At 39.4% G+C, this 15,495-nt stretch overlaps 1 protein-coding gene across 1 annotated transcript in view; it reads right to left on the minus strand.

Moving 5' to 3' along the window:
* The window catches only part of ENTPD1 (ectonucleoside triphosphate diphosphohydrolase 1), a 115,715-nt gene that overhangs the window by 38,704 nt on the left and 61,516 nt on the right, over positions 1-15,495 (minus strand). Inside the window, exon 2 of the mRNA XM_027859794.1 lies at positions 2,160-2,287. Within this exon, the coding sequence (XP_027715595.1) occupies positions 2,160-2,287 (128 nt within the window). The remainder of the gene's footprint in view (positions 1-2,159; positions 2,288-15,495) is intronic.

Genomic DNA, 15,495 nt, shown 5'->3' on the forward strand with positions numbered 1-15,495 from the left:
CTTCTTGGGTTTCTCTGAAAATGTCCTTCTAGTCATTTCATATTGCATCATAGAATTCTATTACCTTCACATGCCATAATTTGTTCATCCATCCCCCAAATGATGAGAACTCCCTTGGTTTCCAGTTCTTCATTGCTATAAAGAGTGGCTATAAATATTTTTGTCCTTATGAGTTTTTTCCTCTTTTTTTCCATCTTTTTGGTGGTAAAGGTCTTGTCGTGGTATCACTGGGCAGCTAGGTGATGCAATGAATCGACTGTGTTGGGCCTCAAGCCAGGAAGACTCATTTTCCTGAGTTCAAATTCAGCCTCAGATACCTACTAGCCGAGTAACGCCGGGCAAGTCACTTAACCTGTTTGCCTCAGTTTCTCCATTGGAAAACGAACTAGAGATGGAAATGGCAAATCATTCTAATATCTCTGCCAAGAAAACCCTAAATGGGATCACAAAGAGTAAGATATGACTGAAACAACTGAACCACAACAACAGCAACTAGTATCACTGACTCAAAGGGTATGCACAATTCAGTAATTTTGGGGGCATAGCTCCAAATTGCTTTCCAGTATGGTCGCACCAATTCACAGCTCAATCAATAGTATATTAATATACCTATTTTCCTGCAACTCTTTCAACATTTGTCATTTTCCTTTTTTTTAAAAAACAACTTTGCCAATTTGAGGAGTATAAGATAGAAACAAAGAGTTTTTCATTTTCATCTTTTCTTCCAGTTGACGGTCATGACTTGGAAGAAGGCAGAAATGAGGAGCTGGCTATGTAGATGGTGCCTATGACAGCAAGAATGTGGTTTCCTGGATGGTGAGCCATAATACCAGATTGGAAGGCAACTGTTCAGGTGTGGAGACCGAGAGGGATAGGGTTAGCAAGAGACTAATAGAGAGGGCTTTAAATTAAATTTTGAAGAGGGGGGAGAAAAAAGCCCAGCTGCAATTGCAAAACTGAATAAAGCAGAAGGAGCATTGCAAAGATGGTACCATTAAATCTTAAGTGAAAATAACAGGTAAGCTGGTTGGGAATGCAGCTTCAGATAGCAATATAACTGCAGAAATGACCTCATTGCAGCCCACATTAAGCTAGAGAATGGACTAACGTGAGAATTAGGGTGATGGACTTGGCCCAGGCCAGGCAGGCTAGAGTAAAGACCATATATACTTTATTCTGCAATGGAAGACTGGGCCAGGGTGGGGTTAGGTGAGAAGATACAGAAACAAAACTACCAGAGCAGGCAGGTCTGGATTAGGCTATATTATAAAGACATATAAAGGAACAAGGAGACCTATGTCTCTAGGATATGCTGATGAAGGACAAAGTCAAAGATAAGAAAATGAGAGGAGAGAAAGAAGTGTGACACAGTGGATAGGGAACTTGGAAACAGGAAGACCCAAGTTCAAATCCTGCCTCAAACACTTCATAATTTGGGGTCCTGGTCCAGCCACTTAACCACTCTATGCCACAGTTTCCTCATCTGCAAAATGGGGGAGAAGTTAGAGGCTAAGACCTCTCAGGTCCTTTCCAGTTTTAAATCTATGACCTTATGATCCTATGACAAACAAGTGTGTAATCATCATTAGGCCATGGTCAGGACTGAAGGATTAGGGGAGGCAGCAGCCAGGCTGAATCAGTCAGAGAATGCCCCTCAGCTCTGATGGTATCACAGTGAGGTTCTTTCCTCAGAACCAAGCTTGTAGACTGGGTATTTTCTCAAAGCTCTGACAATATCCAATTCACAGAGTAGAGTTAACAAAGGAAATTCAAAATTGAAAGGTGAGAAGGTCAAAAAGCCTCAGGTTTTAAAACTACATGATTTGATGGACTACAGGTAGGGATATCCTGAAACCAGCTCAAACTAGCTCAGAGAACTGATTGTTGAATTTTCAGTATAAGCATCAACACCTCAGAAATCAGCAAATGCTACAAATCAGAGCTTGATTTATTGTTTTGTCAGCTGTCTCTAGACTTAAGAAAGTGATGGGGAAGATGTGAATAATGCAGATGAAGCTTAAAAGTGTGTCCTGCAGCCAGTTGTTAAACATTTACCAGCACTCCTCTGACTGTAAGAGGCTTGGCGGGACACAAAGAGAATTGGAATGGTCAGCGCAGGCTAATTTACTCTCCAAATTGTTATAAATTCTTTGACTTACCTTAACATTTTCTGGCAGTGGCTTATTCTGGGTAAGGGCCACTGTGATTAAAGCAATCACAGCCAAGAAAAATAAGAATCCAAGGATAACCAGGATATTCTTGGACCCACATCTCTTTGGTTTAGTACCTGTAACCAAAAGCAAATGATAGTCAGCCAATAAGCATTTATTAAGCTCCTGCTATGTACCAGGCACTGTGCTAAGCACTGGGGATATAAAAAAATGTAAAAGATAGTCCCCACCACTGTTTAATCAGCAAGTATTTACTGAGCACCTACCACATGCCCCAAAATGTGCTAAGATGTGCTAAGTCTGGGGAAGGCGGAGATACCAAAATATAAAAGCTAGTATCTGCCCATGAATAATTTGCAATCCAGTTGATAAGAGAGGCCTTATCCACATGAATCAATTGCAATACAAGGCCAGGTATTATCCAACAGACCTGTGATGGCAACAATAACAGTGCTCTCCTCACCCATGTAGGTCACTGCTTCTATGTGCCTTTTTATACTCGAGGTAAAGTGATGAGCAAATGTTTGCCGACTGACTAATTGGGTTGCACCACAGCACAGTGCAGTGGTTTGTGTTTAGTGGTTCATAGACCCCTTGCAGGGTTTAAGTTGATGGTCTAAGTGCTTATATATACTTTATTCTGCAATAAATTAAGCAATAAATAATTATAAATATATAAGAATAAATATATAATAATATAAATTAATATATAATATATAATGATATAAATAAATATATAAATAATAAATTATTGCCCAATTATGTTACAAATAATTTTCTTTTCTCTGACAACATGCACGTGCATGTTGGAAACATTATAGTTTTTATAATAGTAGGTAGAATAAAATGTTATATTTCATAATTATAGCATATACATTTTTATCTGGAGTTTTTAGGAAAAGGCAAAAGTTATAATGTAGTTTTATAAATACCATGAATAAATCTAAAAATATATAAAGAGCGATTCACAACACAGTGGGTTCACAACCCTGGGGGTTCACAACACAGTTTTATTGTTTTTGTAGTGGAAAGGGTTTGAAGGAATAAAAAAAATTGGGAACCACTGTGGGCAGATTGCTGGCCTGGTAGTCAAGAAGACCTGGGTCTGAAGCCTGCCTTTAACACTAGTTATATAACCACGCACAAATCATCTAACCACTCTGAGCTTCAGTTTCTTGATCTGCAAAATGGAATTAATAATACCTGTAGCAAAAGCTCCCACAGTTGTTGTAAGGCTCTAACGAGGTAAGGCCCCTAAAGCATTTTGCAAATTTTAAAGCAACTATTTATATAAATATCAATGGTTATTATTACACCATGTTTCTCTTGTCCATTTCTTCCTATAAATCTTCATGGAGGATGTGCCCAATATGAAGGGAAGGTCTGTGTCTAGGGTTCTCTTAAATTTCATAGATGTCAATCAGGCCACCAACAACCATTTATTAAGCACCTACTATGTGCCAGACACTGTCCTAAGAGCTGGGGATACAAAAAAAGGCAGAAAACACAGTCCTTGCTCTCAAGATCACATTCTAATAGTAGAGACAACATATTAAAAAACTAGGTAGATATGAGATGTAGAATAGTTGAAAAAGTAATCAAGTTGGCCCATGCCCTAAGACTAAGTCTCAACCCATTAATCAAGGACTTTGGATTAAGTATGAAAAGTCCTTGGATGAACCAGAGTGACATTGACAGGAAGAATGTTCAAATTGACCAAGAAATCTTAGTCACATCTGTGGGTCTTGCATAAAATAGTAGATCAGTGAAAAATCAGAAATTGAAGATTCAGAGTTGAGAGGGATTTGGAGGTCTGGCTGTGGAAAAAAATGAAGTAAGGATATCCAGTAGCGACTAGCAAAAAAATAAATAAATAAATAAATAAAGAGAAAGTGGGACTGCCCCGTGACAAAGAAGAGAGAAAGTGAGGAGGGCCATTAGCGCTACAGGCAAACTGAAACACTGGTTGTATCCAACCCATCAAAGACTTAGGTAAATTCGCAGAAAAGGTCTACTTTTTGCCTAACTTCTCTTTTCAGTACCTGTCTATCAACAGACACTATGATATAATATCTACTGCTTTTTTTTAACCTAAACATTTCCAGTAACTGCAATTTCACCTCAACACAAAGAGGCTACCAAAGGTTGACTAGAGATCAAGATAAAATGCAAATTAAGGTAGAGTCAAACCTTTGCCAGAATGTTAGAAATTTTCCTAACTGGGAACTTGGAGAGATTGTGACTGTATGCCTAATTTTTTTTATTTAATATAAATTTGTTTAAAGCAGCACAGGAACCTGAAGGGACATTCTAATGCCCCTAGGCTTAAAAAGAGTTAATTATTTTAATAATATGTTACACAAAAATAAAAGCCTTCCCTCGTAACAAATAAGTATAATCAAGCTAAACAAAATTACACATTGTTCATATCTGAAAAGACATGTCTCATTTTGCACCACTTCCCTGCCCAGAAGTGGAAAAGTGGGAAGTATGCTTCATCATTAGTATTCTGGAGTCATAACTGGATACTGAATTGATCTGAGTTGCCAAATCTTTCAGTTAGTTTCCTATTGAGGGGATGCCCATGAATTGGAGAATGACTGAACAAGTTGTGGTATATGATGGTGATGGAATACTATTGTGCTATAAGAAATTACGAGGACGGTTACAAAAAACCTGGAAAGTCTCATATGAACTGATGCAAAGTGAAGTGAGCAGAACCAGGAGTACATTGTACACAGCACTAGAGCTGTGAAAAACTTAGCTATTCTGATCAAGACAATGATCCAAGACAATTCCAAAGGACTCATGATGAAAAACGTTATCCACCTCCAGATAGAGAATTGATGGACTTAGAGTACAGATAGAAGCATACCTTTTTCACTTCTTAAATTTTTCTTGTGTGTATGTGTTTTCTTTTGCAACATGGCTAATATGGAAATATGTATTGTATGACTTCCCATGTATAATCAATATCATATTGCTTGCCTTCTTAAGGGGTGGGGGAGGGGCAAGAGGAAGGGAGAAAATTTGGAACTCAAATTTTTAAAAAATGAATGTGAAAAATTTTTTGGTGTAATTTGGAAATATTTACTGAAATAAATAAAAGATATATTTTTAAAAGTTAGTTTCCTTTACATTATCGTAGTCATTGTATAAATTCGTTATGCTATTGGTTATACTCACTGCTTCTGTTTCAATTTATATATGCCTTCTCAGGTTTCTCTGAATTACTCCATTTTGTAATTTGTAATGCGATAATACATTATAGATTTGTTAAGCTATTCTCCAATTAATGGACACCTACTTCATTTCCAGTTCTTCCTAAAACAAAAAGTGCTGCTATAAATGCTTTTTTGTACATTTGAATCCTTTCCCTTTTGTCTTTGACCTCTTTGGGGTATATGCCAATAGTAGTATCATTGGGTAAAAGGGTCAAACTGGGTCAAATTCTGCATATGCACAGTTTAGGGTGTTTGGGGGTATAGTTCCAAATTCCCTTCTAGAATGGTAGAACCAATTCATAGTTCCACCAACAGTCCATTAGTGTACCTGTGTTCCCACAGCTTCTCTAACATTTTGCATTTTCCTTTTTTTGTCATTTTTGCCAATGATGGGCATAAGGTAGAACCTCAGTGTTGTTTTAATGTGCATTTCTTATTATTAGTAATCTGGCATATTACTTCATATGGTTTTTATGGTTTGGGTTTCCTCTTTTGAAAATTGCCTGTTTATATCCTTTGACCATTTGAATGGCTCTTGTTCTTATATATTTGCATCAGTTCCCTATATATCTTGAATAACAGACTTTTATCAAAGAAATTTTCATTATTCCTTTAAGACTCTTGACCTTTCACTCTTCCAAATAAATTTTATTACTTTGCCTACTTCTACAAAGTAACCCTTTGATAGTTTGATTGATTCAGCATTGAATCTCTTCGCATTGAATCTCTTCGCATTGAATCTCTAAATTAATTTATGTAATATTGTCATTTTCCTTCTAACTATTCAATGTCTGACATTTTGATGGTCCACTCAGGCCTGCCCTTCCACAAAATGTCCCATGCTCCAAAGCTATTCCTTCCTTATCTAAGACCCTCTCCCACTCCAAATTCTCATTTCCTCAGGGTCAGGGATTTGAGATAGGTATTCTGATTATCTGATTAAAACAAATCACATAGATATCTAGTAACTGATCACCTTAACTCCCACCTGTTGCCCCATATACATTTCCTTAAATTCTTCTTGTTCTACTTTTCATTTCTATTCTACGTTCAACCATTCACTATGAGCTTTGTAAATGGGATAGGAAGTGAAATAGAAGAAAAGAGGAAAAAAAGGAGGAGAGGAGGGCAGAAAGTGAGCCAGTATTCCAAAATTGTATTAATTAGGATTATATGATATTAGAACTAGAAGAGAATATTGAGAGGCATATTATATAGTGTAAAAGTATGGAAAGGTCAGTTAAGTGGCACAGTGGATAGAGCAAGGGGTCCTGGATTCAAGGAAGACTCATCTTCCTGAATTCAAATCTGGCCTCAGACACTTGCTAGCTGTGTGACCCTGAGCAACTCATTTAATCTTGTTTGCCTCAGTTTCTTCATCTGTAAAATAAACTGGAGAAGAAAATGGAAAACCACTCCAGTACCTTTGCTTAAGAAAACCCCAGATTAGGTCATGAAGAGTCAGACATGACTAAATAATGACTGAGGAACAACAATATGAGTGGAATTTGGAGTCAGGAGATCTGATTTTGGCCTTGATACTTACTACCTATGTAGGCTCGGACAAACCATTTAACCTCTTAGAACCCCAGCTTCCTCATCTGTAAAAGGTGACAATACCTTTCCTACATATCTCACAGGTTGTTATGAGGAAAGCACTTTGTAAACCTTCAGGTACCATGGAAATGTGAGTTATCATCATCATCATCATCATCATCATCACATTCTACTTCTTGTTTCAGAGATGAGAAAATGAAAGGCCTTAGAGGTAAAGGGATTTCCCCAAGCTCACACAGAGAAGGAACAGCAAAGTCAAGACTCAAGCCCAAATGGTTTGATCCAGTACTCTGTCCATCAAAGAGGGTATTCCAAAATTCTTAGTGCGGCTTTAAGCTTTTATAGCTATTTTAGCTGTAATTCATTTTATGCAAGTTTTGATAGTTATTTAATAGTATTCAATTCAAAACTGCAGTTAAGAATTTCATGCCACCCTGTATAACATGGCTAGTGTTTTGAAGTGGGTAAGTGGGATGACAGCTGCTGAAAGAATCCAGGCACTACTCACTCCTCCTCCTTCTGTCATTATCTGTAGCAGCCAACACTTTCCTGATAAGATAGAGCCCCTCGTCTTTGTCTTGCCTCAAGAGCTGAAATTCTAACTTTGGGACTGGGCTTGAAGTCAAGAATTCCAACATTTGGTGAATACACCAAAAGCCAGGAATCTCTAGAAGAATCTTTATACCACCACTCCCCCAAGTCCCCAGTGTGAAATTAGGGAAATGGCACATTTTGGGGATGCTATTTATATTCTTCTACTTAAGTTCTCCAAGGCCTCATTGGAACATAGAGTGGGCCGGAGGTCTAAAAGGCTCTGCAAATGGGATGCACATTCTAACAGGTCTTATGAAATTGTACAGGCCTTGAGTATAGGCCTGGTAATAGACAGTGTATCCATCACCTAAGGACCAGTGTGGCTAGCTAAATTCATCATTGGCAGTACTTTGGCCATTGAGCGATGAATTTATGAAACCTTCTAACAATCATGAAAGGAAGTGCAATGGAAGGATTATTCACATTGATGAAATTACTCATCCTCGAAATACTAAAGCATTGAATTCAATTGCAGTTACAGAGGAAGGAATAAAGGGTGCCCCAAAGGCTTAAAACTGCACGAAGACTTTTGGGACAACCTGTAAACACACAGGCAAAACAGCATAGTATGTAAGCACAGAAAGAATTTGTGCTTAGAGAATTCTGAGCAGTTTGGTTTGTTTTTTTTTTTTCCTTTTTGCTTAGGTAATCCAGGTTAAGTGATTTGCCCAAGGTCACACAGCTAGTTAAGTGTTAAGTGTCTGAGGCTGCATTTGAACTCAGGTCCTCCTGACTCCAAGGCTGGAGCTCTGTCCACTGCACCACTTAAGTGCCCCTATTCTGAGCAATTTTAAAGCAATTTTGCTCTTTTGCCCCTCTGATTTTTGGGATAGAAGCAAAACACTAGAAGAAGAGAAAAGAGAGGCTGCTGGGAGAGACAACCATGAGGGAGAAGGGAAGATTTTGGTTACGGAGGTGAGAAGACAAGGTAGTAATAGCAAGTCCTGGCAAATCCTGGGTGTTCCTGAGGCAAGCTGGGAGCTGCAGAAATCAGACAATGCCACGCAGAGGGTGGCAGAATGGCAGAACCTAGCAAGGGCCATTGAGCACCCCAACACCAACAACCTCCTGGCGCCAAGACCAGGAGAAAGTAAGAAGGCGCCCTGTTCGCCCCAACTCCCCCGGCTCTTCTCAACACCACTTTCCCTACTGGGATGCTATTGTGAGTTCACTTTGTGGCAACTACGACTGACTTTCTAGGGGGAGGAACAGCCCTCACTGTAAGGTAGGATTTACCTGTTCCCTTGCTAACTGAGATCGGATCTGAGTTCTTCCTCAGTCCTTTAGATGCATTTTAATGAAACCTGTTTTAGGTTCCATGCCTTATTTACAGTCATCCTTGATTCCTGACTCTCTCTCATGCACACACTCCTCTCTCCCTATCCAATTAGCTGCCAAATATTATTGATTCTACCTCCATAACATCTCTTACAAATGTCCCCTTCTTTCCTTTCATGAGGCCGTGACCCTAGTTTGGGTCTCTATCATCTCTCAACTGGACGACCTCCTTGCCTCCGGTCTCTCCCCATACAGTTCGTAGTCCACAGAGCTGACAAAACGATGTCCTTATCCCGTCACTTGCCCGCTTAGGAAACTGGTGGCTGCTTGTTGCTTCTAGAGCAATGCACAAACTCCTCTGTTTGTCACGTCAAGCTCTTGACAGTCTGAATCCATTCAATCTTTCCACGCTAATTGCACGTTACTCCCCTTCAAACATTCCATGTACCAGACACACTGGCCTACTTCCCATTCCACAAACACGGTATTTTCTTCCCCATCTCTGGTATTTGCACAGACTGTCCCACACCCTGCACCCCAGTTTCTTCCTCTGTAATGCAGTCCTTCCTCTCCTCTACCTTTTAGAATCCCTAGTTTCTTTCAAGACCCGGCTCAAGTACCACTTCCTACAGAAAGCCAATCCCAATGACCCCGTTTGTCCCTCTCCCTGCTCCAAAAGAATTTACCTCCTATTGACTGATTTCTGTAATGTGTTATTCCCTTCTAAAAGAACATAAGATACTTAAGTAAAATTCGCTGAATTTTGTTTTTGTCTTTTTACTGGTAAAATATCTTAACCTCTGTCTGCCTCAACTTCCTCAGCTGTAAAATGAGGATCATCATAGCATTTACTTCACAAGGTTGTTGTAAGAATCAATTATCAAGTGCTTAGCAGAGCACCTGGCACATAGTAGGATCTTAATAAGTAAACGCTTATTTCATTCCTCCTCCATTTTAACACGCAATTTTGACGTCCATTCATTATATTACAGTGGAAAGATCATTGCCTGTAGAAAGAAGAAATTGTTTTGGAGTATAGGACATTTTGTGGGAGGGAAGAGGACCTGGGTTCAAATCCCCTCCTCATACTACCTGCGTGACCGTGGGCAAATCATTTAACTTTTTTTGGCCTCAGTTTCCTTATCTGCAAAATGAATGAGTTGGACTAGCTTCTGAGGTTCCCTAAGATCTCTTCCAGTTCTGAATTTAAACTCTTGAGAAAAGATATTGCCCATTTGCTCATCTTAACCATGATGCAACTTCCCTGGTATTTTCAATTTCGCCTTCATAGCTGTCACTGTACAAGATAATACCCATTGCTTGCTTTTGTTTTTTTTCCCAAATGGTAGCTTTCACTCGTTAGTTACTATCTGCAAACAAAGCGGCGTGCATATTTTCCCCCTTACCCTCCTCTTACTATGCTGGCTACCAACTACATTTCAGACCACATAAAATATGCTCTCTCTCTGTCTCTCTCTTTTTCCATTTGCATGAGACCAGAAAGAGGAGCTTAGTTCAGCTAAACCCTTAAAAGAGTCCAACATTCACTTTGGACTGTGCTAAAGGCTACATGTCTAATAACAGAGATAAGGTCATTCATCCATTCCCACCACCCATCGCCCCACCCGGAAGGAGGGGAATCAGTCAGGGACCAAATGCTCCAGGTCCAAGTCTTCCCAAGGTTCCACAAATTATACAAAGTGAAAAGGGGGGAGAAAAGAAAAGGAAAAAAAAGGCTAAGTTAATTGTTTTTGTTCAACTGATGTCCGTTCTCTATAGGGTCACACTGTCAACTGACATGAAGCACTGTGGGGAAAAGCACTGGGTCTGGAACCAGAAAACGTGGCAGGCTATTGTGGTAGAGGGGGAAAAGCTCAAGATTTTTAGTCAGAGGAGATGGGGCCAAATCCCATTTACCACCTTAGAAACTTTGGCAATTCCTTGCACCACAATTCCTTCATCTATTTTACAAGAAGGTGAAGGTGGGAGGAAGGCCTAACTAGATGAGGCAGGGAGGGAAGTGTGGAATTTGGAATCAAAGGGCCTGGGTTCAAATCTAGACTCTGCTACTTAGTAGGTACCTTAGGGTTATGAGACCTTGGGTGACTGTAGGCAGTCGCTTAATGTCTCTGAACCTCAGTCATTTAGTGAATTCTAACACCTCTTCTAATTAGAAATCTATGAGGCTGAGAAACAACAGGAAATGTTCATGCCTCCTTGTCACTGAGGGAGACACTGGCATTTCCAGGAGGGTTGGCCAACAGTGCTAGGGGCCCAGATCAAATGATTTGGGATAAAAATGACCCATTGTAAATCTCTTTTGCTCCAGACTTACTTCATGTCTTGACAGCTTCCATCAAGGTTTATTACGGAGAAGCTCTCCTTGAATGTCAATCTTCCTACCCCCTCACCCCACATTTGCTAATTTCTACCATCTGACATTTTGATACTAGAAAGGCTGCTTTAATCACCAACTTGAGGCAATTATCTGAATTATGCAGTAATTATCTGATAACTGAAACATCTAGAGGCCAAAGTGAAATGTCAAATCTTCTTTTTTTTAATTGTATGGCTAATTGCCTCAATTAAAGGATTGCTACACTAGTAGATCTGAGAGATTCAGGTTTAGCAAGCCAATAATCTCCCCATTAAATTAAGCAAACATTTGTTAAGCATCTACTATGTAGAACAAATACTTATTAAATACCCACTATGTCATAGGTCAAAGATCAAGATAAAATAAAATAAAATAAAACTATCTCTGTCCTCAACAAACTTGTACTGTCCTAGGGATAAGAAAGAGATATTGTATATGCAGAAAGAGGTAAAAGAAGCATTACAGAAAATGTTATATGAAAATCTGAGGAAGAAGAAAATACTAATAGCTGGAGAGAGATTGGAGCTCCTAGCAGGTACAGTGGATAGAATACCAGCCTCATTTTCCTAGATTCAGATCTGGCCTCAGACACTTACTAGCTATGTGACCCTGGGCAAGTCACTTAACCCTGTTTGCTTCAGTTTTCTCATCTGTAAAATGAGCTAGAGAAGGAAATGGTCAAGAAAACCCCAACTGGGGTCATGAAGAGTTGAACTCAACTGAACAATGATTGAACAGCAACAACAGGGAGGGAGATCAGGGAAGACTTCATAGAGGAAGAATCAACTGAAACTTGAAGAAAATGAAGGAATCTAAAAAATGAAGTTGAAGATGAAGTGTGTTACAGGTATAGGGGACCTTTTGTGCAAATGCACTTGGTAGAAGAAGGTGATGTTTTGTTTTATCCAATTAAATTTTTTTTTGTGGTCAGTAAACAATAGATATAGTGGGACCTTGTCTTGGTCTTGACCTAGTCCATCCGCACTTTCTACCCTTTTCTCTTTTATCTCATATCTACTTCCGCGTGTAGCACAATGGGGACCACATTGTTAAAGTCCAAATCTGGTGGTTCATTGAAGTTCAATGCAGAGCTCACGGAGCTGGCCCATCAATAAACATGACTTGGATAGATGCTGCAGACGGATAATAAACTGGATCCAGAATTAAAGAGGAGGAAGGAACAAGCTGAATTGCATTTGGGAAATTGCCTGTGTTTCTTATGACCTCAAATTTCTTCCTGAAACAAAGACTCATCATTGCAACATTATTCTTTCAGTGATACTACTACATAGTTAAAATTCACTGAATTCCACAGGACTCAAAGAATAGAAAGTGCATATCATCCATAGGGTAATATACATGATAAGCACGAATAGGTGGTAATGTATTATTAAAAAAGAGTGAAGCAAAAGAAAGGGCATTAGGGATATATTATCTAAGAGATATAAGACCACAAAAAGGAAAAACGATAAGCTTGTCAATGAGTATGAAGCACGATTGATGGACAGTTTTTGTGCTCCATTGCTTTCTAAGCAATGTCAAGATATCTGGGGGAAGGACCCTAGCATGTTGGATGGACCCCTCATGATGGATTTATGGGAGGACACAGACAAGTTTCACACAAGATGGAAAGGCATGGATGGGTCACAATCTGCATCACTGAAGGGAGTCCCCACATTGATGAGATCACAGACCCATTGAAAGATTGAAGACAAAGACAAAGAGACAAAACTGAGGCAAACGAAACGCTTTTGTATGTGGTTAATTTTCAGGATCGTTAGCTCTGTTCTGAGCAAGAAATGAAGAGCCATCATACCTCTAGCAGAAGCAACCATTGTTACATGCATAATTAGCAGCCTGTAGGGGAGCTTAAGAAATACTTGTTGAATTGAAGTTAGTTGACAAAATCTATTTCTTCTTTTCTTTAATCCACAACCTGCTCTCAGTATTATCTCTCCATCTCAGCCTAAAGTAGAAAAGAAATCACATTATCTTGCTTTTGTACTTTTACTAAGTGAATAGGAGATTTGGATACTGATGGACATAATGGTTTTCCAGTGGGGGGAAAAATGCTAGTTTTGCTTTTCCCCAGATACAGGGAAAGGCAGTGTCATAGAGCTATGTTTCCTTGGGCAAGTTATTTCCTTCTTCTGGGTCTTAACTTCCTTAACTATCAATGAAGGAGTTGGAACAGACGGTCTTTACATTTGCTTTCCAAATTTTTTTTCTTGTTGAACTGGTTATGTTTAAGTTGGTTGCAAATATTAAACTGGCCACATCTGGAACAGACCTAATAAGTCTTAAGGAAAACAAAACATTGGAGATCAAACAGCTGTGCAGTGAGCACTGAACTTCTTCTAATGTTTACATGGACCACAAAGCCAGCCAAAACAATGGAGTGAACATCCTTAAATAAAATAATTGGCCCTTATTAGAGGAACCACCTTAATAGAGAACCATGTCATTTGCATCCCCCAGGTTCAAGATCATAGCAGCTACTTTCACTTAGCTCTCCTCTCTCTTCAATCTTTACCCTCTACCTCGAGGCCACCATTGTGTAAGGCACTGAATGTTAAAGATAAAAAACAAAAGAAAACCAGTTCCTGACCTCAAGAAGCTTACATTTTCCTTTGGGAAATCATCCTATAGATGACTTTTTTTTAATAGATCATTTTTTCATCCAGTGCCACTTAGCTCCACTTCTTCCTTTCCTTTCTATAACGGCTTCAACCTGCAGATGTCAGGGACACTGAGGACCTTGGAAAGATGCTGGATTGCTTCCCAGTCCATGCTACCATCCATCTCCTTGCTACCTGCCCTGCCAGCCTCACCATTTTCAACCTCTTGCTCTGGGGGCAGCAATCAAATCAATGTAATTATTGCTTCTGGAAAGAGCATATCACTGGCTCCCTATGGTTCCACTCACCATCCCTGTAACTTCCCAAACCAAAACACCCTTCCCTGGCTACTATTCTCTTTTTGTGTTAGAGTGTGGGCCAATGCCCATTTCAGACTTTGTCTTTTTTTAGACAATGAATGATCAACCTAAGTGACATATTCATGGATTATAAAGGCTGCAAAACTTGGAAGTGGCACATTCAGGAGGAGTGGAACGTTGAGTGGCTCACCCTCTGAATAACCCAATTCAAGATTATAGAAAGTGTTCCCCTTATAGATTTTTGTTCAGTAGCTAAAGTATTCGCATGTCCTTACTTCTTTAGGAGGTATAAATAAGTGACTTAATCAACTTGAGAGGATTATAGGGCCTTGGTGATTGGATGAAAGCAACTGACACCACACTGGAAACTGTAGTAATTATATGGGATGATCAGCTATTCCCATTGTCCCAATATTAAAACAAAACAAGCAAACTCAGGCCATAGTAGGGAATCATCTTCCATCTTTCCCCTGAAGTTAAGACATGGAAAGGTGTGCACCCTGGGAATACAATATAATGACCTGCCCAACAGAGATACTTCACCTGGGAAAAGCAGAGTGAAGACTCCAGGAGAAAAGACGTGAGAACTCTTCAGTACCAGAGGTATGAGTTGCCGTGGCCACATCTGTTCGCTATATGTGTGCCTCTCTACTAACATTTTTTTTGGTGAGGCAATTGGGGCTAAGTGACTTGCCCAGGGTCACAACAGCTAGTAAATGTTACATGTCTAAGGCTGGATTTGAACTCAAGTCCTCCTGACTCCAGGGTCGGTGCTCTATCCACTGTGCCATCTAGTTGCCCCATTCTACTAACATTTTTTTATGTGTTTAATTACTCTTCCCCACTGAGACTTTTGGAGAGTCCATCCCAGGTTTATATAGGGAATATTTTATTACTACTATTCAAGCTGTGACATTTCAGTTAAATGCCGTTATTTGACTTAATTGGGTCAAATGACTGACTATTAAGGATGAATACATAGGTTGGGGCTTGTGATATATAAAGTTTTATGAATGATGACCCACAAGAGTACCTTGAACCTAGGGTAACCATGCCCCAGTGACCCAATTTGTTGGATGAAAACTGGGGGCAATCCCAACTGGGTATACATAAGTATTATCTTGCTCTAATAGCATTTAAGCTCTTTGAAGGTAGATGCTATCTTCTTTTTGAATCTGAATTCCTAGTGCTTGGCATAGTGCTTGGTATGTAATAAGTTCTTAATAACTGCTTTTCATTTATTCATCTGGTATCAGATAGTGTTGTCTATTTTACTAAGTTTTTTATTTGGAGATCTTTTAACCAGCAAGAAATCTAGACTGAGCAAATGGAAGCCTGACAAGATATTTGTGTACT

Source organism: Vombatus ursinus, unplaced genomic scaffold (genome assembly GCF_900497805.2).
Source record: "Vombatus ursinus unplaced genomic scaffold, bare-nosed wombat genome assembly UNPS02000749.1, whole genome shotgun sequence".
Lineage (NCBI taxonomy): Eukaryota > Metazoa > Chordata > Mammalia > Diprotodontia > Vombatidae > Vombatus > Vombatus ursinus.